General features: G+C 40.4%; 1 protein-coding gene across 1 annotated transcript in view; it reads left to right on the top strand.

The window, feature by feature from the left end:
* Nucleotides 1-20,161, top strand: part of EGFLAM (EGF like, fibronectin type III and laminin G domains) — a 170,721-nt gene that overhangs the window by 99,557 nt on the left and 51,003 nt on the right. Inside the window, exon 8 of the mRNA XM_082650903.1 lies at nucleotides 20,035-20,150. Coding sequence (XP_082507029.1) covers nucleotides 20,035-20,150 — 116 coding nt within the window. The remainder of the gene's footprint in view (nucleotides 1-20,034; nucleotides 20,151-20,161) is intronic.

Below are 20,161 nucleotides of genomic sequence, written 5' to 3' on the forward strand. Positions count from 1 at the left end.
GTTCACAGAAGAGCAGGGCTGCCTGTGTGGCTGGGTTAGGGGGATGTGAGGTAGAAGATGAGGTCAGAGAGGGAGGTCACAGTCGGTGGAGGCTGATTAGGACCTTGGAGGCCAGTGGAGGCCATTGGACTTTGCTTTTTCTCGGAAAGAGATGGGAAGACTGGGAGAGTTGGGAGGCAGGATGGGCTTGACCAGAGGGGCAAAAAGACCTCACTTAGGTTTCAACAAAATCACTCCTCACTGGTATGTGAAAGAAGGACTGTAGCTGGGCAAAGGCAAGAGCAGGGAGACTGATTAATGAAACCTCTGCAATAATCCTAAAGCAGAAATAGCTTTTTTGTTGTCTCTAGATAGTAAAAGTAAACCATACTTATTATTAGAAAAAAAAAAAGAACAACATATAAAATGCAAAACAAAAAAAAAATCAAGATGAAAATTATCTCTAATCTCAGCATCCAAACATAACCACTATTAACATTTTGGTATATCATCATCCAGAATTTTTAAAACTCCAGTATGAGATCATAGAACATATACTTTTTCTGTATAACAAAATACTGTATACATCTTTAAATATAGATTAATATAGATCTACATCATTAATGTTAGTGACCACAGTATATATCATTGTAAATCTCTACCATTTATTTAACTAATTTTTTATTGATGGGCTTTTACATTGTTTCACTATTATATACAAAACTGGGCCACTTGATGGTTCCCTTACTTACCTTTTGGCTTGTCCAAGTTTGCATTTACCCCTTTGATATCTCTGTGAAGGAGGGCGGGTCAGGACTTTTAGTTGTCTCTCCCTAATGTTTATCCACGGGTAGACCAATGTGTGCAGCCAAGTTGCACTACGGATGGCATTTGAAGCCCAACTCTCTTCCTGCTATTCTAACCATTATTAAATGTTTTGATAGTATCCGTACTAAAGCGTGGTGTTCATACACACTTTTGAGACAAAATCTTAAAGAAGAATCACCTGCCGTAAGGATGAAACTATCTAGTTTTGAAGCTTAGGTCTCATATTGGAGGTTTTGGTGGTTCCAGCTTCCCCTTCCCACCTGCATGGAGAGTCATTAGTGTTGCCATCTAACTCCAACCGTACCATTTACCATATTTTAAAAGGTAAAGGTATGTCCACTTTGGCCCAGTGAAATGTTTCTCCCATCAGTAGTCTTGATCACGTGGTCATGGTGGGATTCCAGAGACCCACAAATTCTGAGGATCACAAGCAGTAGGGAATGACCAACTGCTCCTCGGGAGGAAGGACGAAGACGGATCCCCAGGTGATGGTAGTTCACAAGTCACCCAGCAGATGGCGATAGTTCACAGACTTTCAGAGCCCGAAGAGCCCTTTAGAATCAGTTTGGAGTCCCTTGTGGTGGTTGAGATGAGGACAAAACAGAGAGGTTCCATTATGTTGCCTCAGACGACTGACTTCTTCCGTGGTTAACTAGTCCCACCAAAATGGGGGAGGGCAGCTAATTTTAGATTTTAGTTCTTGCAATGGAAAGAAAAGTTCACAGGCAGAAACTGAAGTCGCTTCAGTGATCTGAGACGTTTATAATATCTTACTTCTAATCAGTGCTGAGCCCTAATGGTAAAAAGAACTGATACAATAAATTTATCTCTAAAATAAAATGAAATAAAGGGCTGCGAAATTCAGAAAGAATTTAAACAATGAAAAACAGAAGAGTGAGAGAGAAGAAAAACTGCAAATGACTGGAAGTTAAGTCAGGCCAAATTTTTGATTGTTTTTGCATCAGACATCACCACTGGTAATTATTTACATTAATCTGGAAAATGTTTTGGTGATGCTCAAGAAAGTAAAGAATTTAGTTTCTGAGTCTACAGTGATTATTTCTCTTGTTTAAACATTCATTTGCCAATTCACTTTTTTAAATAAATGTATTTATTTATTTATTTTTAATTTTGGGTCTTTGTTGCTGCATGTGGGCTTTCCCTAGTTGAGGTGAGCGGGGGCTACTCTTTGTTGCCGTGCTGTGGGCTTCTCATTGCTGTGGCTTCTCTTGTTGCGGAGCAGGGGCTCTAGGCACGCGGGCTTCAGTAGTTGTGGCAGGTGGCCTCAGTAGTTGTGGCTCGCAGGCTCTAGAGCTCAGGCTCAGCAGTTGTGGTGCACGGGCTTAGTTGCTCCGCGGCATGTGGGATCTTCCCGGACCAGGGCTCGAACCCGTGTCCCGTACGTTGGTAGGTGGATTCTTAACTACTGTGCCACCAGGGAATTCCTGCCAATTCATTTTTTAAAATGTGTATTTAATACCAATGATATGCCAGGCAGTTTCTGGGTGCTGGGTTCTTAGCAGTAAGTAAGATAGACAGTCTCTGCCTTCATGGAGCTTATATGTGGGAGAATCAGTCTCAGTAAATAAGTAGATAATAAAATAAATACTTACTACATTATCCTACATAAATAATATACCTTTAATGTTAAGTGTTAAGAGGAAAAGAGCTGGGGTGAGAGGGCATAGAGGATGCAGGAGCTGCTGTTTGGAATAGGTTACCAAGGAAGCCTTCTCTTAAAAAGAGGTTTGAGCAGAGTCCCTCCTTGTGGGGGGGAGCAGCAAGTGCAAAGGTCCTGGGGTGAGAGCAGCCTTGGGATATTCTACAAACAGTAAGGAATATGGTAAGTGAGACGAATGTTAGGAAATGAGGTCAGAAAGGTAGCCAGAGGCCAGGGGTCAGATCATGTCCAGTCTTGTAGGTTCTGGTGAGGACTTTGGATTTTATTCCAAGTTAGTTGCAAAGATCTTGAAGTGTTTCGAGCAGCAGAATGATCTGATCTGATCTACATTTTGAACATGATCACTATGGCTATGGTGTGTGGACCCCAGCAGAGAGGAAGGGAGATGAATAGAGAGGCAATATATTGTTCGAAGGAGAATATATATGAAAAGAAAAGGTAGAGAGCCAAACCAAAATCATGGAGTTTTGGAACCAGCAGGTTGTTTAAGGACCTAGCCAAACTTCCACAATTTTCTGATAAGGAGCTGAGCTATCACCAGATTATATGACTAGTTCTAGGTCACAGTTAGTTGCCGTGAGTGTTAGATTCACAGGACTCTCTGTCCAGGATTCCTGGCATTTCCTACCCTCCTCTCTGTTCAGAGACACCACTTGCCTGCGTGGTTGGGCCCTTCCGTGTAAGAGCAGTGCCACTTCTTACCGTCTGATGCTTAATTTCTCACCCATCTTCTGGATGCCTGTAGCTCCTTTTTTAGAGCAGGGGGACTGTTGTCTCCATGGTCCCAGGTGCAGACATTGCACGTGAGTTTTCTGAGACGCTTCTTCCGTTGCAAGGCTTTATGTCTTTCAGCCAGAAGTGCTGGGATTCCTTCTCTTCTCTTGGTGCTTCCAAGAACACCTTCTGACCCTGAACACATTCTGGGTCCTGCTGCACACCCCCCAGTGGAAATCCTGTGCTTAGACCGTTAGCATTCTGTGCAGTCAGACCGTGGTCTACAGGGACCTTGTTGTAAACCTGATGGAGATTAAGAATCTGTAGGGAGATCTTCTGTTGCAATGGGCTATTATTTGGGGCACCATAGGGTATAGTTCTCAACTGAGGGTGATTTTGCCCCCTACAGGGCTCTTGGCAGCCCCTGGAGGCATGTTTGGCTGTCTCAGCTGGGGGGAAGGTGCTCCTGGCATCTTGCGGGGAAAGGCCAGGGATGCTGCGAAACAGCCGACAACACACAGAACCCCACCGTCACAACGCACACACACACACACACACCAAAAAGTGATCCAGCCCCATATGTCAGTAGTGCCGAGGCTGAGAAATCCTATTACAAGACAAAAATAAAATTAGAAAATCTAAGCCTTGCTCAAAATAAAATGGCAATCAGGCTGGAAAATTAACTGACATTCAAAAAATCAACTCAAGTGAAGACTTTTTCTCAAAATTTTTGGACTGCAGCACACAGTAAGAATATACAATTTGTACTGCAGCCCAGAGCACACAAACATATCTAGAAATACATGTGTGTATGTGCAGATGTCTCATCGAACAATACTCACCGATGCTAAATTCAGAGCTTTATATTTTCATCCATTTGGTTCCATTTTTGAAAACTGTGGTCAGGCCCCAGGGAGTTATTTTTACTCGCCACTAATGGGTTTAAAATGTGCAGCTAGAATAATACTGAATCAGATATATAAGGAACTTGAATAGTTTCATATAAATGACATATCAGCACTGAACGGCATGGAGTGAGGGTGGATTCTGTATAGAAGCCCCCTAAAGGATCAGCCACTAATTCCACAGATAGTTATTTTTGCCACACCCTTGTCAGAGTTGAGCCAGTCCTTGTTTTCCAGGGTTCAGGATCCAATCCAGTGAACAGACACGTGGCGTGCGCGATACGGAGGTGCTCTGCACGTGGGGAAGGGGAGCGATGGATTTTGTGGGTGTGGGAACTGAGAGGTGGGTTGGCAAAGATGCCACAGTGAGGTCACACTGGTCATGGCTGGGAAGAATCGAGTGGGATTTCTCCAAAGGGTCAGAGGAATAGGAACAGGAGAATCCAGGCAGAAGGATTTCTGGGTTGAGTGATGAGGGAGATCTTCAAGGGTATGAAGGAGGCCAAAAGATACAGGGGTGCAGAGGGAGAAAGTAGAACCTCCCCTGCACCCCGTGTTGGGTCATGTAAAACCAGCTTCATTAGCGTGTTGCTCTCCTGCCCCTCCTTGTTTACAGGATAAAGGCCACACTCCATAGCTCAACGTTCAGTATCTTCCATGGTCTAGCCCCAGCCAACCTCTCTCCCTTACCGCTCTTGACTTCACAGCATGAGGCCTCCATCCCGGCAGAAGGATCCCAGCTACACCCGCTGTGCCCAGGAGGCTGCCTGCTCTGTCACTTCCTTCTCTTCCCTTGCTCAGCAGATTCTAGGTGGTATCTTCTCAAGTTGTAGGTTTCAAAACCCTGCAGAAATTCTTCCCTTAGGAAGCGACCCATGGCAATTCCGCTGGATAATTCCATGCAGTGAATTCTCAGCGTTGGCATTCCATGATTTTCTGTCTGATGAAGAAAAGTTTGTGAGCCTTCAGTGCTTGGAAACTCTCAGGGCACCCCGGCTCCACCTCGACGCTCTGTGCCTTGGTTTTATCAATATGCCACAATGTCTACTGACAATGAGAACAGATTACTCTTGTTTTCATTCATTTTGAAAAGGTTTCTTGGGCACAACTAATCTCATGACCTAGAGAGAGGCTGGCTTGCTTCTGTCACAGGCTCTTTATGGAGTTTTCGATTAATTGTTGGGCAGGATTGTGGGTCGGATTGAGGATCAAAGTCAGACTGCCTTCCCTGATTTAAGACTGGCTCTGCTCCCATGACGATATTCACAAAGTAGGAGTTGTTTTCATCATGATGGGACATCCCCAGCTTAGTTATCGCCCACAGTCTTGTCCACAGTATGGCTGTCTTCTGGGGCCATGCAGGCTTTGGGAATGTGAGTTTACTCAAGACATTGGAATGTATTTTTTTCTTCCAGTTTTATTGAGATATAATTGACATACAACACTGTGTAAGTTTAAGGTGTGAGGCATAATGATTTGCCTCACATACCTCGTGAAAAGATTATCACAATAAGTTTAGTGAACATCTATCATCTCATACAGACACAAAATATAAATTTAAAAAAGTAGAAAAAATTTTCTTTGTGATGAGAACTCAGGACTTAACTCTCTTACTAACTTTCATATATGACATCCAGCAGTGTTCATTAGATTTATCATGTTGTCCATCACATCCCTCGTACTTATTTATCTTATTTGTACAAACTGGAAGTTTGTACACTTTGATTGCCTTTATCCAGGTCCCCCTCCCTCAGTCCCCACCTCTGATAACACAATTCTGATCTCTTTTTCTATGAGTTTGTTTGTTTGTTTGTGTTTGAAGTGAAATTGACCTACAATACTATGTTAGTTCCTCACACACCATAGGGACTCGACACACGTCTAGTTATGATGTGTCACCATACAAAAATGTTACCTGACCTAGGAGGTACTATGCTAAATGAAATACGTCAGACAGAGAAAAACAGTTACTGTCTGACTTACATGCAGAATCTAAAAATCAAAAACAAACGAACAAACATAACAAAACAGAGTTGTAGATACAGAGAACACACAAGTGGTTTCCAGAGGGGAGGGGGAGCGGGGGGCAAAGAAACAGGTAAGAGAGGTGAAGAGGTACAAACGTCCATTTGCAGAATGAATGAGTCACAGGTATGAGATGTACAGTGAATTTTTTTTTTTTTTTTTTTTTTTTTTTTTTTTTTTGTGGTACGTGGGCCTCTCACTGTTGTGGCCTCTCCCGTTGCGGAGCACAGGCTCCGGACGCGCAAGCTCAGCGGCCATGGCTCACGGGCCCAGCCGCTCTGTGGCATGTGGGATCTTCCCGGACCGGGGCACGAACCTGTGTCCCCTGCATCGGCAGGCGGACTCTCAACCACTGCACCACGAGGGAAGCCCCAGTGAATGTATTTTTAAGTCATTTGTATTTCACCCATGCACAATACCACTTTGAGGAAATTTACGCACACGCACACACACACTGTCTCACACACACACTCATTCACACACACACACACTGACACACACGCACTCACACACCTTAATTAAAAAGAAATATGATAAGATGATCAGAAATCAGATAGAGGTAGGTAACATAATTGTATGAGATGAGACAGTTAAGTCCTGGATGTCACTAAACGCCAAACTTCCTATTAGCAAAAACAAGAAAGAAATCAAGGTCTTATAGAACTCTCAATGTCTGACCAAAGGATGCAAACTAGTTTTTCAGTGAAAAAAAATTTTTTTTCTGGTTACAGTTACAGGAAGAAATTACCAAAGAAATCATTATATAAAGAATATTGAGCATTATAGTGAATACTGACCGTAATGGTGGTTTTAATAGTGGTTTAATGATGAGGAAATGTCTATGGGAATGATCAAACTTGACAGAAAGAAAACCCTTCGAAAATTAGATGCAGGGATAATATGTCCCTTAGAATTATTCAGTAAATTCCTTGACTATATTTTGAAGACCAACACCTAACATACATTCTGGTATTGAATATCAGAGATTTTTTTAAACTGGAGTTCAAAAGGATATTTCAAAAGTATCTTAATTCTTTTTCTTTCGTTTATTATTTTAGTATGGTGGTGAAATATACATAACGTAAAATTGACCATTTTCACCATCTATAGTGTCCAGTTTGGTGGCATTAAGTTCATTTACAATGTTTGCAACTGTCACCAGCATCTACCCCCTGAACTTTTCCCATCACCCCAGACAGAAACTCTGTCCATTAAGCAATGTAATAATTCTCCATTCCTTCCTCTCCCCAGCACCTGGTCCAAATTATTTTGTCTTTTTTTATTGAAGTATAGTTGATGTACAATAAGTTTCAGGTAAACAACACAGTGATTCACAATTTTTAAAGGTTATGTTCCATTTATAGTTATTTTAAAATATTGGCTATATTCCTTGGGTTGTACAATATATCCATGTAGCTTATTTATTTTATACATAATAGTTTGTACCTCTTAACCTCCTACCTCTGTCTTGCTCCTCCCCCCTTTCCTCTCCCTACTAGAGAAAGACAAATACTGTATGATATCATCTATATGTGGAATCTAAAAAATAAAACAAACTAGTGAATATAACAAAAAAGAAATAGGCTTACAGATATAGAGAACAAACTAGTGGTTATCAAAAGTATCTTAATTCTTTTTAGTTCAGACACACTCTCTCTGAAGATAGTAGAACTTCCTTTGCCTTCCTAATTTGTCTTTACTAAACCAGAAACAATCTGGATAAATCACCTCCTGTACTATGTATTTCAGCATCAAGTATTTCTTTACTTGCCCAACTGCTTGTCTACACAGAAATCACCATCTTGACTCCTGAAGTTTTTCTTTATCCTGTCGAAATTTTGCCAGTTTATGTCTAGGTGTAGATCTTATTTCAGTGGAAATATTAGCCCTTTCAAAATATATTCTCTTGCTTTTTTTCCAGCTCAGGCAAGTTATATTTTTATGTTTTTGATTCTCATTTCTGTTCCCATTATTCTGGTAAATACCAAAGAAACACCCATAATCCCTCAGTTTGGACCTTGTGCTCTATATCCACATCCATATCTATTATTTTCTCTCATATATTTTTTAATCTCTTTGACATTTTTCTCAGCATTCTGGGGTAGTTCCTCAGGTCCATCTGAAAATCACTGGTTCAAGTTTCTCCAGTATCAGTTTTGTTCCTTATTATCTTAGGTGTGGATTTTCAATCTCGTAATAAAATTCAGGCTTTGTTACATTGCTTTCTTTTTATTATGGACAGTTTCAAGCAGAGTGAAAAATATCAGGAATCCTTTGGATCCATGACTTCCCTGGTGGTCCACTGGCTAAGACTCCATGCTCCCAGTGCAGGTTCGATCCCTGCTCAGGGAACTAGATCCCACATGCATGCTGCAACTAAAGATTCCACATGCTGCAACTAATGATCCCGCATGCCGCAATGAAGATCCCGAGTGCCACAACTCGGGGCACCGGCAAAGCTTTCTTGCCGAATCTTAACAGTTGCCATATTTTCTTCAGTGTTGCCAAACAAACAAAAATTACAGATATTGGGGCAGCCCCTGTGTACCCCTCCCCACACCATTCTTCTCCCTTCTTTCTGAGAGGTATTTGTAGTTAGAGTTTATGATTTCCCTACATTTTAATCATTATATGTAACATGTATATATATTTATTTATTTATTTACAAACAATGTGGTATTGTTTTGATTGTTTTTACATTTCTTATAAATGCAATGACATGGCAAGTATCCTTTTGTGACTGATTTTTTTTCCACTGCATTGTGTTTTTGCAAATTAAATTGTAAAGTTCTACTTCATGCAGTGTCACTGCTGTATAGTGACACTGGTGTATAAATATACCATAGTTTATCCATCAATTATTTTGATGTTGGACCTTTAAATTGTTCCAGTTTTTGGCCATTACAATGTTGCAATGAACAATCTCATATATGTTTCCTTGAGTATGTGCTTACAAATGGAATTGCTAGGTTGTAGTGCATGCATATCTTCAGCTCCATCGCCTTTGAGAAATTTGTTCCTCAAAGTGATTGTAGCTATCTTCACTCCCCCTGGAAGTGTGTTCAAAACTTCTTGCTGTATGTCCTTGCTGACACTTGGTATTAGTCAGACTTTTACACATGGTCAGTCTGATGGATATAAAATATGTCATTATTGCTTTGATTTGCACTTCTCTATTGTTAGTGAAGTTAAACATAATTTTATAACTATTAATCATCTTATGACTTTTTATATGTTTTGCCTATTTTTATTGGAATAAACATGTACTTAATTATATACATAGTGTACATTTACATATAAATAAATATTAATAAGCATTGATATATGTAGAGTTAAATTCTAATCCTTAGCCAATAATGTGTTGCAAATATCTTCTTCTAGTCTGACTTATCCTTCACTTCACTTATTATATCAAGTATTGAATAGAAGTATTTTTTAAAGTAGTTAAATATCTCAATTTTCTTTATACTTTATGGTTTCTGTGTGTTTTTTTAAAAACTACTTCCTTTCCCCAAGGTCATTAAGCAAAATCTTCTGTTTTATTCTAAAATTTTGAAAATTCTGCTTTTCATATTTAGAATCTTAATGTATCTAGGATTTAGTTTTAGGTATGGAGAAGTAGGAGGCTAATTTAATATTTTTTCCCATACAGACAACCACTTGCCCCAGCACCAATTATTGAATTATTCATCTTTTCTCCTGTTGATTTGCAACAGCATCTTTCTGATGTATCAGATCTCCATACATCTGTGAATCTGTTCCTGAGTTCTATAGTCTGTTTCTTTATCAGTACCACACTGACTTCCCTGGAGGTCCAGTGGTTAAGACTCCATGCTTCCACTGCAGGGTACATGGGTTCCATCCCTGGTCAGGGAACTATGATCCTGCATGCCACACAGTGTGGCCAAATAAATAAATAAAATAAAATAAAATAGGATACCACACTGTCTTAGTTTCTACAACTTTATAAAGTCATGATATCTGGTAGGTAATTCTACTGCACTTTGTTCTTCAAAATTGTCTGCTCTTGACCCTTTGCTCTTCAATATAAGTTTTAGAATCAGTTTTCCAATACGGTGAAAAACCCTGAAGGGATTTTAAAAATCAGACTTATGTTGAATTTTAAAATTAGAATTATATTAAATTTATAAATAATTTTGGAGGAATTAGTATCTCTGTGATATAGAATCATCCACTTCATGGCTATATCTCATCTGTTCATTTGGATATTTTTCAAAGGCTTTTAATAGACTTTTCACATTTTTTCATAAAAGTCCTTCATAGCTTTTGTTAGATTTATTCCCAAGGCTCTTATATTTAGAAGTCTGTTTTAAATTTTTGGAATTTGTGGAATTTTCTTTTCTTTTTCTGTAGTTACAATTTTCTTTTCATGCACTTTTCCCATGTACTTTTGAAAAGAATATGCATGCTCTTACTTTGGTGTCTAGGGTTTTATATATGTCCTTTTGATCAAGCTTTTTAATATCATTGTTCAAATCTTCTATATTATCAGCTTGATCTAACAATTACTGAGAGAGATATGTTAAAATTTTCCATTGTATCTCCCTGCACCTCTCTCAATTTTTTTATTGATATATATATGAGGTTGTAATATTAGATACCTACACGTTTTGTATTCCTGATGGTTCCTTTACTCATTACTTAGTAACAATTGTTATCATTAATAATACTTCATTTTCCCCTTAAAGTCTATGTTGTCCAATAATAATGTAGATCCACTAGCTTTCTTTTAGGTATTGCTTGAAACATCTATTACTCTTTTTTTTTTTTTTTTAAACATTTGATCTCTCTGTGTCTTATGTTTTAAGTACTTTTGGGAAACAACCTAATGCTTAACTTTTAAAATTCCAATCTGACAAGCACTGGCTTTTAGATGGCAAGTTTATTACGTTAATAGTTATTATAATTGTTGACATTTTTAAAAATTTCTACCATCTTATTTTGTACTATTTACTCTGCTTTTTCCATTTTCTTGGAGAGGGGATCTTTATCTTTGCTCCTTTCCTGTCTTCTATAGAATTGACTGTATTTTCTTAGTCCCCTTTCCTCTCCATTGGGATGAAATTATATATTCTTTTATTTACTACCCATAAATTGTTAACTTTCAAACTTTTATGGTCTAAAGTTAATAAACATCTATTACCCTCTTCACAAACAATAAAAGGACCTTAGCAGCTTCGATCCAAATCAATTCCCTCTTGTCTTACATATTACTTTTCAGCATTTTTGTTCCACTTTGTTTAATAGGTACAAGTTTAGACTTTTTATTTATTTATTTTTACAGTAACACTTGTTTAGATTTATCCATACAGTTTCTCTGCCCACTACCCTTTGCATCTTACTCTTTCCTTCTTCCTGAAGTATACTTCTCAGTAAATCCTTAAAGGTCTGTTAGGGACAAACTCTCTCAGGCTTTGCGATCATGTTTTTGTTTCACTCTCACTGCTGAACAATCATTTAATCAAACACAGAATTTCATGATGGTAATTATTTTCCCCTAGCACCTTTTCTCAGAGGAGAGAAGAGGGATAATAGGGTGTAAGTGTTTTTAGTTTAAACCATTTGCCAATCAGAACACCTACAAGAGAACTGGACCACAGTTGGTGCTCCACTCTGAAGCCAGTTTAAGGAGAACAGAAAACCCACAGAGACACTGGAGCTCACTCTCACAATAGCATCAGTCATCTTGCCCTGCGGTTGTAGGTACATGTGTCTTCCTCCTCACTAGATTGTGAGCCCCTGGTGAGCTGCGTCTCCTCTCTCTTTCTCATCTCAATCTCTCTATTCTACCTCCTGATTCCCAAGTGCAAGATCTGAACCAAGCCCTGTCTTGTACAATACTAAGCCAATTGCAGATCACACCAAATACATCTGTTTTTTGTTTTCTGCCCCCCAATCTCTCCTACTTGATCCATCCTTCACTCTCTGCTTTTCTAGATCATTCCCATCAGCATGCAACCATGTATTCCACACTCACAGAAAAGACTTCCTGGATCCCACAACCCTTCCATCTACCATCTCATTTCTCTGCTTTCCTTCAGGCTAGAGTTATTGTGTTGTCTACATTAACTGTTATTACTTTTTTTCCAACGTCCTATTAACTCTTCAACTCACTCCAGTCTGCTTCCAATCCCACCACTCATGTAAAGAGAGCCAATGACCTCCATATTTCCAAACATAAATTCATCCCATGAACATAGAACATGCCATTAAATTTCTTAAAGTAATGTTTAAATGATAATGAATGTTTTTATACATCTGACTATTTTCTTAGGACAAATTCCTAGTAGTAGAATCAGAAAATCAAATAACTCAAAACACTTGGTATATACTGTCAAATTATCTTGCAGAAAGAGAAAGAGAGGGGTGGGGTGGAGAGAGAGTAAACTCTCACTTTTCAAGCCCTGTTATTTTCCTGACACTATGGACAGTAGTTTTCTGTTATTAATAGTTACTTGAGAATTACTACTAAACTCCTAGTGAAAATGACTGATTAGACACTTACAGCATTGCCAAAGACCAGATTAAAGCTAAGGTCTTTCAACAAACATTTTTTTTTTTTTTTTTTTTTGCATTTGTCATGTGCAGAGCACCTTGTAAGAAGATTTTGCTCTTCTAGAGAACATTCACTCATTCACTCACTCTCTTATCTAAGTAATACGTACTGAGGGCCTGCTGTATACATAACCCTGCCAGCCACTCTTTCAGCTGTTCAGAAATATTTTACTTACCTATCTAACTTATACACTGCCCACTCCACCTCAAGTCCTGAGCATCCCCACAGAATGTTGTCAACGAATTAGTATTCATTATTCTCTGAAGTTACAAAGAGTCCACACCTGAAATATTCAGCACACCATGATGAAAACATGGCCGTAGGTTGTCCTGCTGTGTTCACAGCCACCTCTTGCGTTATGCTTTGCCTGTGTATCTCCTCCATCCGCAGGAAGTAGAGACGCAGGTACCTCACACCTTGGTTTCTGGCCATCTGCTTAGCTTTCCACAGCCCCATTATCTTTAGAAAGGGAGACTCCAAGGGAGAAGGCTACAGCGGGTTGTGCTTGGCTGACTGGTTTGTGTTCTTCCAAAGACAACACTCCACAGGGGTTGTGCAGTTGACGCCTCCTCTGTGTGTGCAGGCATAAAGATCATAAAGGTAAAGGAGTCAGGGAAGTTTTGAGGTGAGGGCTCTAGAAGTCATTTGGTGTCTGGGGTGACATTCTTGGGCTGTTGTCAAGTAAGGGTTTCATGAAGCATGATGAATGGAAAAGAGCAAACATACCTGCCTATAGCTGGTTCTCTAGAGCCATTCTCTCCCAACCATCCCACCCCTACCACCACAGAAACGTACCCCGGGATGAGTTAGTTTCGCTCAGGTGGAAAGAAAAGAACCAGACAGATTATTTGTGGGAAAGGGAGGAGCAAAGGAAACCATTCAGCATTCTTGCAGAGCCTCTGAGTCCCTGTCGCCGAGGCTGATGTTGGGGTTTTGAGGATGCCCAGCTAACAACACTTCTTCTCTTTGTCCATTTTCTGAACCAACTGAGAAATAAGACAACAAACTCAGACGATAAAGAATCAAATGCTTGTCCTTGTTTAGGATAAAGTCTAGATCAGAGAACATAGTTTACTCTAAGGCACAAGCTCCCTTTTGCAAACTCCCTTTTGCCCAATCCAGGCTATGGAACCCACTTGAGGGAAAGTTTGGGTTTGCAGAGAGATCACACCTGCCCAGGTCACTGCTTTCCACTTGTCGAGGTAGAGAAGGAAGGTGGGAGAGACCAAATTTGCCCCAAATTCCTCCTCCCTCCCCCAGGTCCTTTGATAGATTAGCTTCACTCAGTTCAGAAATATGGACCAAATGCTTCTACTCAGCATCTAAGTTTCTGTCTCTACCTCTGTAGGGAGGCGAAAAGGTTGGACAAGCATTCAACAGTATTTCAGGAAGCTCTTCTCATGATTGCAGCTTCAGGAGTGAAGAATAAGTACTCCTCTCTCATCATTGCTAAGAGCTGTTAAGAAAAGAAACCCAAATACAACCTGGTCCTTATGAATGAAGATGAATTCTGATAAATGATAACTCACATCTTCTGGGAGGCTTATATTATTGAACACAAAGTTACAATCCCCAAGACGTGTAACTTCCATGCTGAACTAACTCCTTTTTTCATCCACATAAGTGAAATTCCCTAGTTGTTTCTTTTTCAAACTTCGCTTGGAGTAACAGATGCTTGCAATGTGTCTGAATTAAAAGTGTAAACTTTAGGGTCGCAGAATGTTAGTGCCAGCAGGTCATCAAATCCAGTCCAGTTCCTTGTTTTGTTAGAAAACACGAGAACCGGTGAGATTAAATGACTCGTTCAAGGTCACACAGTCATTTGTGTCCATCTCTCTCCCAGTTTTTGGTTTCCATGACTAGGGGTATTTCCAACTATACCACGATACATCAGAGAAACTTACTGTTTATAGAAAACTGGTGATGACTCAATAAAACCAAGCATACAGGTTGTTTTTTTTTTTAAACAAAAGTCATCCTGTAATATAGTAATAGAAATTTGTCTTTTCTATATTAGTTTTCCTTGTAGTGGAATAACCCTTGAACTTGTTTTGTATTCAGTTAATGGTTTGACTATTCTGGTTCTAAATAAATGACTCCTTTTCAATGTTCTCTTTTCCTAATTAACAAAGTGTCAAGTAGAGAGAGATGAGTTATGCACTTTAATTACAATAACCCCAGGCTACTGGGAGAATTCTTATCAGTGGCTTGGACTGTACGTTCTGTGCTCACTTAGAAACAGCATTGGTAAAATCTTTAGGGAAGCCATGGATTTGAGATCTGAGGTGGTGTGGTCATCAGGAAACAAGAGTGGGGAACTTAATTCCAGATGTCTTCACACCATACTGTGTCTGGTCCTCTCTCTGCTCATTTCCTTCCTGTTAAAAATGGGAAATGACAATTAGCCTGGATAATTATGAGAAACAGGAAGAGATGCTGCAAAGAGTATTGGAGTGCAGCATCAGGAGTCCAGAATTCTAGACCAGCTCTGCCACTGAACTGTCTCTGTGGGCTAGTCGCATGGTCTCTCTGAGCCTCAGTTTACTCCTCTGTAAAATGGACTTGTGCTAGCTGATCTCCAAGGCCTTTCTACAAAAGTCAAGATGTCTTTGACTCTAAGTCCTTCTAATTCCACATTGTCATCCTACCCTTATCTCACACGCTTTGTTTCCCCAAACTGAGCAGTAACCTCTGGCTTCAAAGAGATAGGTTATATGCAGTGTCAAACAGAAGCAATGATTATAAGGACCAAAGAACCTTATTCATTGAACAATATATGCCTTATTTTACTTGTCAAAATGAGCAGAGAAGCTGGAGTCATTTCCATTCTCATCATGGTACCATTTCATAGCTGCAGCAATGCATTTGTGGTCCTTTCCTCTAAGAGTTTCCTTCAAGGTAGACTTCCTAGGGTGGGTTAAAGGGCAGGACGAGAACTCAGTTACCCACACTCCAACCCCTGGTTCCTCTATATCCTTCTGGCTAAAGTATATTAGATACTCGGTGTCAAAACATGTGTATGTTATTTTGCGTATTGAACTAAGGGTCATATGGTTTGGTTCTGGTCCTGAATTTTCCACTAATGAGATGCATGACCTTGGTTTCAAGTCACTTCTCTTCTGTGGCCTGAGTTTCCACATTTATGAAATGAGACTTTTGGACCGGATGGTGTCTAAGTTCTCTTCCAGCTCTAAACTTCTAGCTCTGAGTTGGGGAAAGAGACAGGAATGGTGGCAGTTTGGGGAGAATGTCTTTGGATTTGGGGGCAAAGTCTCACCGTACAAGGATTTGTCCCCGATACTCCACCACTTAAACAGGCCTGACCAGCTGGGCCAGGACAGGACAGAGTCCCTCCATAGTGCAGCACTGTGGTAGTATCTCCCATGCCTGGTGGAAGCCTTGGCTTTTGGTGAGTATGTGAAGTATTACTTAAATGGAGGATGGGGAGGTATATCAAGAAGTCTAAAATATGGTTCCTGCCCTCAGGGGGTTCACAACTGAGTTGAGAAACACAAGGGCAACATTCCGAGGCTAGGAGTCCAGAGGATGTAAAAACCATCTTGAATATCCATTGAGTTCAACAAACTGTGGAAGCTTGTTCTGCGCTCATGATTAGGGACATGTATTCGTGGGTGGATGGCACTGTCCAGGAGTTGGAAGAATGTCCTACAGGCCTTGGCTTGCTCCATCTTTTCTGGAGTCACCATTTTTTTCCCAGAAGAGTCTGTTTTCTCTCTCTTTTTTTTTTTTTTTTGCGGTACGCCGGCCTCTCACTGCCGTGGCCTCTCCCGTTGCGGAGCACAGGCTCCGGACACGCAGGCTCAGCGGCCATGGCCCACGGGCCCAGCCGCTCCATGGCATGTGGGATCTTCCTGGACCGGGGCACGAACCCGTATCCCCTGCATCGGCAGGCGGACTCTCAACCACTGCACCACCAGGGAAGCCCTGTTGTTCTCTTTTTAAAATATCACTTGATTTTGGTCTTTGGATGATACACATTCAGCTCTGTCTCCACAGAATGCATGCAGCTGGAAGGGTGGCTAGACTATGTATATAAGGACACACAAGAGGGAAAAGGAGGGTGATGTGGACAAGAGCGTTAACCAAAGTCCTGGGGTAAGAAAACACAAGATGTGTTCACAAGTCAACTGGTAAACCAGTTTGGCCATTAAAACTTTGGAAGAGGGGGAAAAAAAGAGTCAAAACCATGCTCTGGAGTCCGATTATAAGTGTCATGATGTAATCAAAAAAGAGACCAAGGATAAATCTAGTGCCGCTGTATATTGTCTGTGTGCCTTTGAGCAAGTTATTTAATCTTTTTCAGTTTATACCTTCACATGGTAAAATGGGAGGAATAATACCAATTTCACAGGATTTTGTGAGAATTAATAGAAACAATCTATGAAAAGCTCTTGGCACGGTAAAAATGAGCAATAAATGTTAATTTTCTCAATCCCAGGCTCTTCCTCTCTCCACAGTGATTTCTTCTCCTGCAGGCACTGGGAAAGCAGCAAACTTGGTTTTGAGTTAGGCTCGGCCAGTTACAAAGGGTTTCATCTTGGTCAAACCACTTAACTGCCCTGACTTCAGTTTCTTATCTACCAAATGAAATTCACCACACTTACCTTTCAGGATTATTGTAAAGTTTAGAAATGTATGATATGAAGCAAACAACAGTACCTATCAGTAGGAGAGAGGCAGTAGGTTTCAATAAATAATGGTGATAGGAGAAGGGAGGAGGAAGAGGAGTTGTGATCATTGGGATTCTTGACCAAGGAGCCTGGACATCTATCTTGTTGGCAGTTGGGGTCTTTGAAGATTTTTTTTTCCAGATAGAGTATTATAAGATGAAATGCAGAGAATCTTGAGATGATGAGAATAGTACCAGAATGGCTAGAATGTGCAGAGGGCAAGGGTGAACACCCTGGAGGTACGGAGGCCCACCTACGGAAGAGAAAACCCAGGTCGGTCCATGCATGTGCTACCTAATTCTTTTATTAGCAAATGAATTGGTTCTAGTGAAATTCATCCATTCTGAAAATATGAGAGAGACAGAGATAGAAATGGAGAGTGAGGAAGGGGAGAAGAAAGAGGCCCAGAGAAAGAGAGAGAGGCAGGGAGAGAGGTAGAAAGATACAGAGAGACAAGAGAGGGGAAGCTGTTTTCAAGGGCCTCTAGCTTTTTGTGTGAAGACATCTGGCACACAGCTGTGCTAGCTGGATGCAGGTGGCTTAAGAGAATTTGCATCCAGGTATAAATCTGACATCAACAGGCTTGAATTTTCAGCTGACATGTGGGCTATTTTAAACAAAACTGGGGAATTGGCGTGGAGGTGGTGAGAACACCTCCACCAAGATGTGCCTGATACCTGAGAACAGGACCTTCTCCGAGGTGTTTGGATCACCTGCCGGCCACGTCTCCCTCTTCCTGGTGCAGGAGGAGATATCCGGTCAGCAGCGTGCCCACTGAGCAGGCATCCCACACTCCCTTTCTGACATTTCCTTTAGTTTCGTGTTCAATCTGCTTGCTCTTTGCTTACAAGAGGGTGAGTTTGCTTTTGTGAGAAAGGTGTTTGGCTTAGCTTATTCTGCAAGCAGAATTGTCTTTAAGTTCAATTTATGTTTTTAATGTCATTTTTTTCTTTTTTTAACTAATCATTCAATAACTAATGGGCATCAATGACCTACAAAAGTCAGTTCCTGTTGCCAGAGTTGTTACAGCCGTAAAGCCTGGTGCCTGGTGTGACTGGATTAGAGAAGGCAGCTGGTACCTGTGCCTACCCAAAGCCACCAGGAGGAAATGGGGGCGCTATGGAGCAGCACTTTGAAAGGCTCTCAGATCCTGGGGGTAGGGCTTCCTGTGTCTAGCCTAAGTCAGGACTGCTGTGGATCAGTAGACTTTGTGGATGACAACTAAATAAAAATGTTAACCTGACCATCCCCCAAAGAACAATACCCTGTATTGTCCCCTATGAGTTTTTCTCAGCCCACCTTACAGTTCTGAAAGATCCTGTTGTCCTGCTAAGATGTTTGGAAATGGTTGACCTCCAAGATGCCACCCAGGGACCCTTTTTTTTCGGGGTGTGGGAGTGTTTGCTCTAGTATAATGTCTCTTTCTTATTTTGAAGAACTTTTAATGAAATATCTCATATGTCAAAAGTGTATATATACTTTTATATATATGTGATACTACTTTTATGTTTTTATATAATATATAAAAATAATATGAACACTCATGGGTACCCAGCATCTATCTTAAGAAATAGAATATTATAGAGTACTATCAAAGGCCCCTGTGTGTCACACCTCTTTCATATCCCTCTTCTAACCTTTCCCATGTATTTTTGGTCCTTGCCTTACTTTTCTCAAGAGTTTGAATATAGTTGGCTGTCCATATTGATCGGTGGTTGGTTGAATCCGTGGATGCCGAATCCGCAGATACCAAGGACCGACTGTACTCTGCCATTCTATATAAGGAGCTTGAGCATCCGGAGATTTTGGTATCTGAGGGGGTCCTGCGCCAAAACCACCCCTCAGATGCCAAGGGAAGAGGGACAACTGTATATATATAAAACCTTAAATAATATATAGTTTTTCTTGCTGTTGACTTTTATATAAATGGCATCAAACTGGATATGTTCCTGTGCAACTTGCATTTTTTGCGTGAAATCTTGTGAGATTCAACCATCTTGATTTATTAAATATCCATTTATTCATTTCCTGTGTTACACAGTATCCCATTCCACAGATATACTATAATTCATTTATCCATTATCTGTTGATAGATTTTTGGGCTATTACTTGATATTATAAAAATAGCAAAGTTGGGTTTTTTAACAATTACAAATTCTGATGCTATGAATGTGTTATGCACATGTCTCTTTGCACATGTGGAAAAGTTTCTCCAGATTTTGTAAGTTGGGGTGACATTGCTGCATCAAAAGCTATGAACATATTCTACTTCATTAAATATTTCTAAGTGTTTTGCAAAGGGGATGTACCGGTTTACACACCTAACATCAGAGTATGAGTCTCCATTGATCCCATCCTTGGTAGTATATTTTATTGCCCAACTTTTGTATTTGCCAGTCTTGTCAGTATAAAATGGCGGCTCTTTCTGGTTTTAAGAGGCTTTTCCTTGATTACTTAGGAGATGAAATGTTTTTCATACTTTTTGCTCAGTGCTGCTTCCTCTTTTGTGTCGAATTCCTTGTGTGTTTCCGATACGTCTCCATCCATTCAGCACAGCTCTGTATGTGGCTGCGTTAGCGTAAAAAGGGAGCGAAGGCATGTGCTGACTGCGGTGTGCTGCTTTTCTCTGTGAAGGCCCCGAGGAATCAGGAAGTGGGCGCTATGGACCCCATTATCTAACCGACACAGAAGTCAGCGAGGACGATGACACGTATGAAGACGACTTAGATTTGGATATTTCCTTTGAGGAGGTAAAGAAAAG

This window comes from Grampus griseus, assembly GCF_964374135.1.
Source record: "Grampus griseus genome assembly, chromosome: 3".
In the NCBI taxonomy this organism is placed as follows: Eukaryota; Metazoa; Chordata; class Mammalia; order Artiodactyla; family Delphinidae; genus Grampus; species Grampus griseus.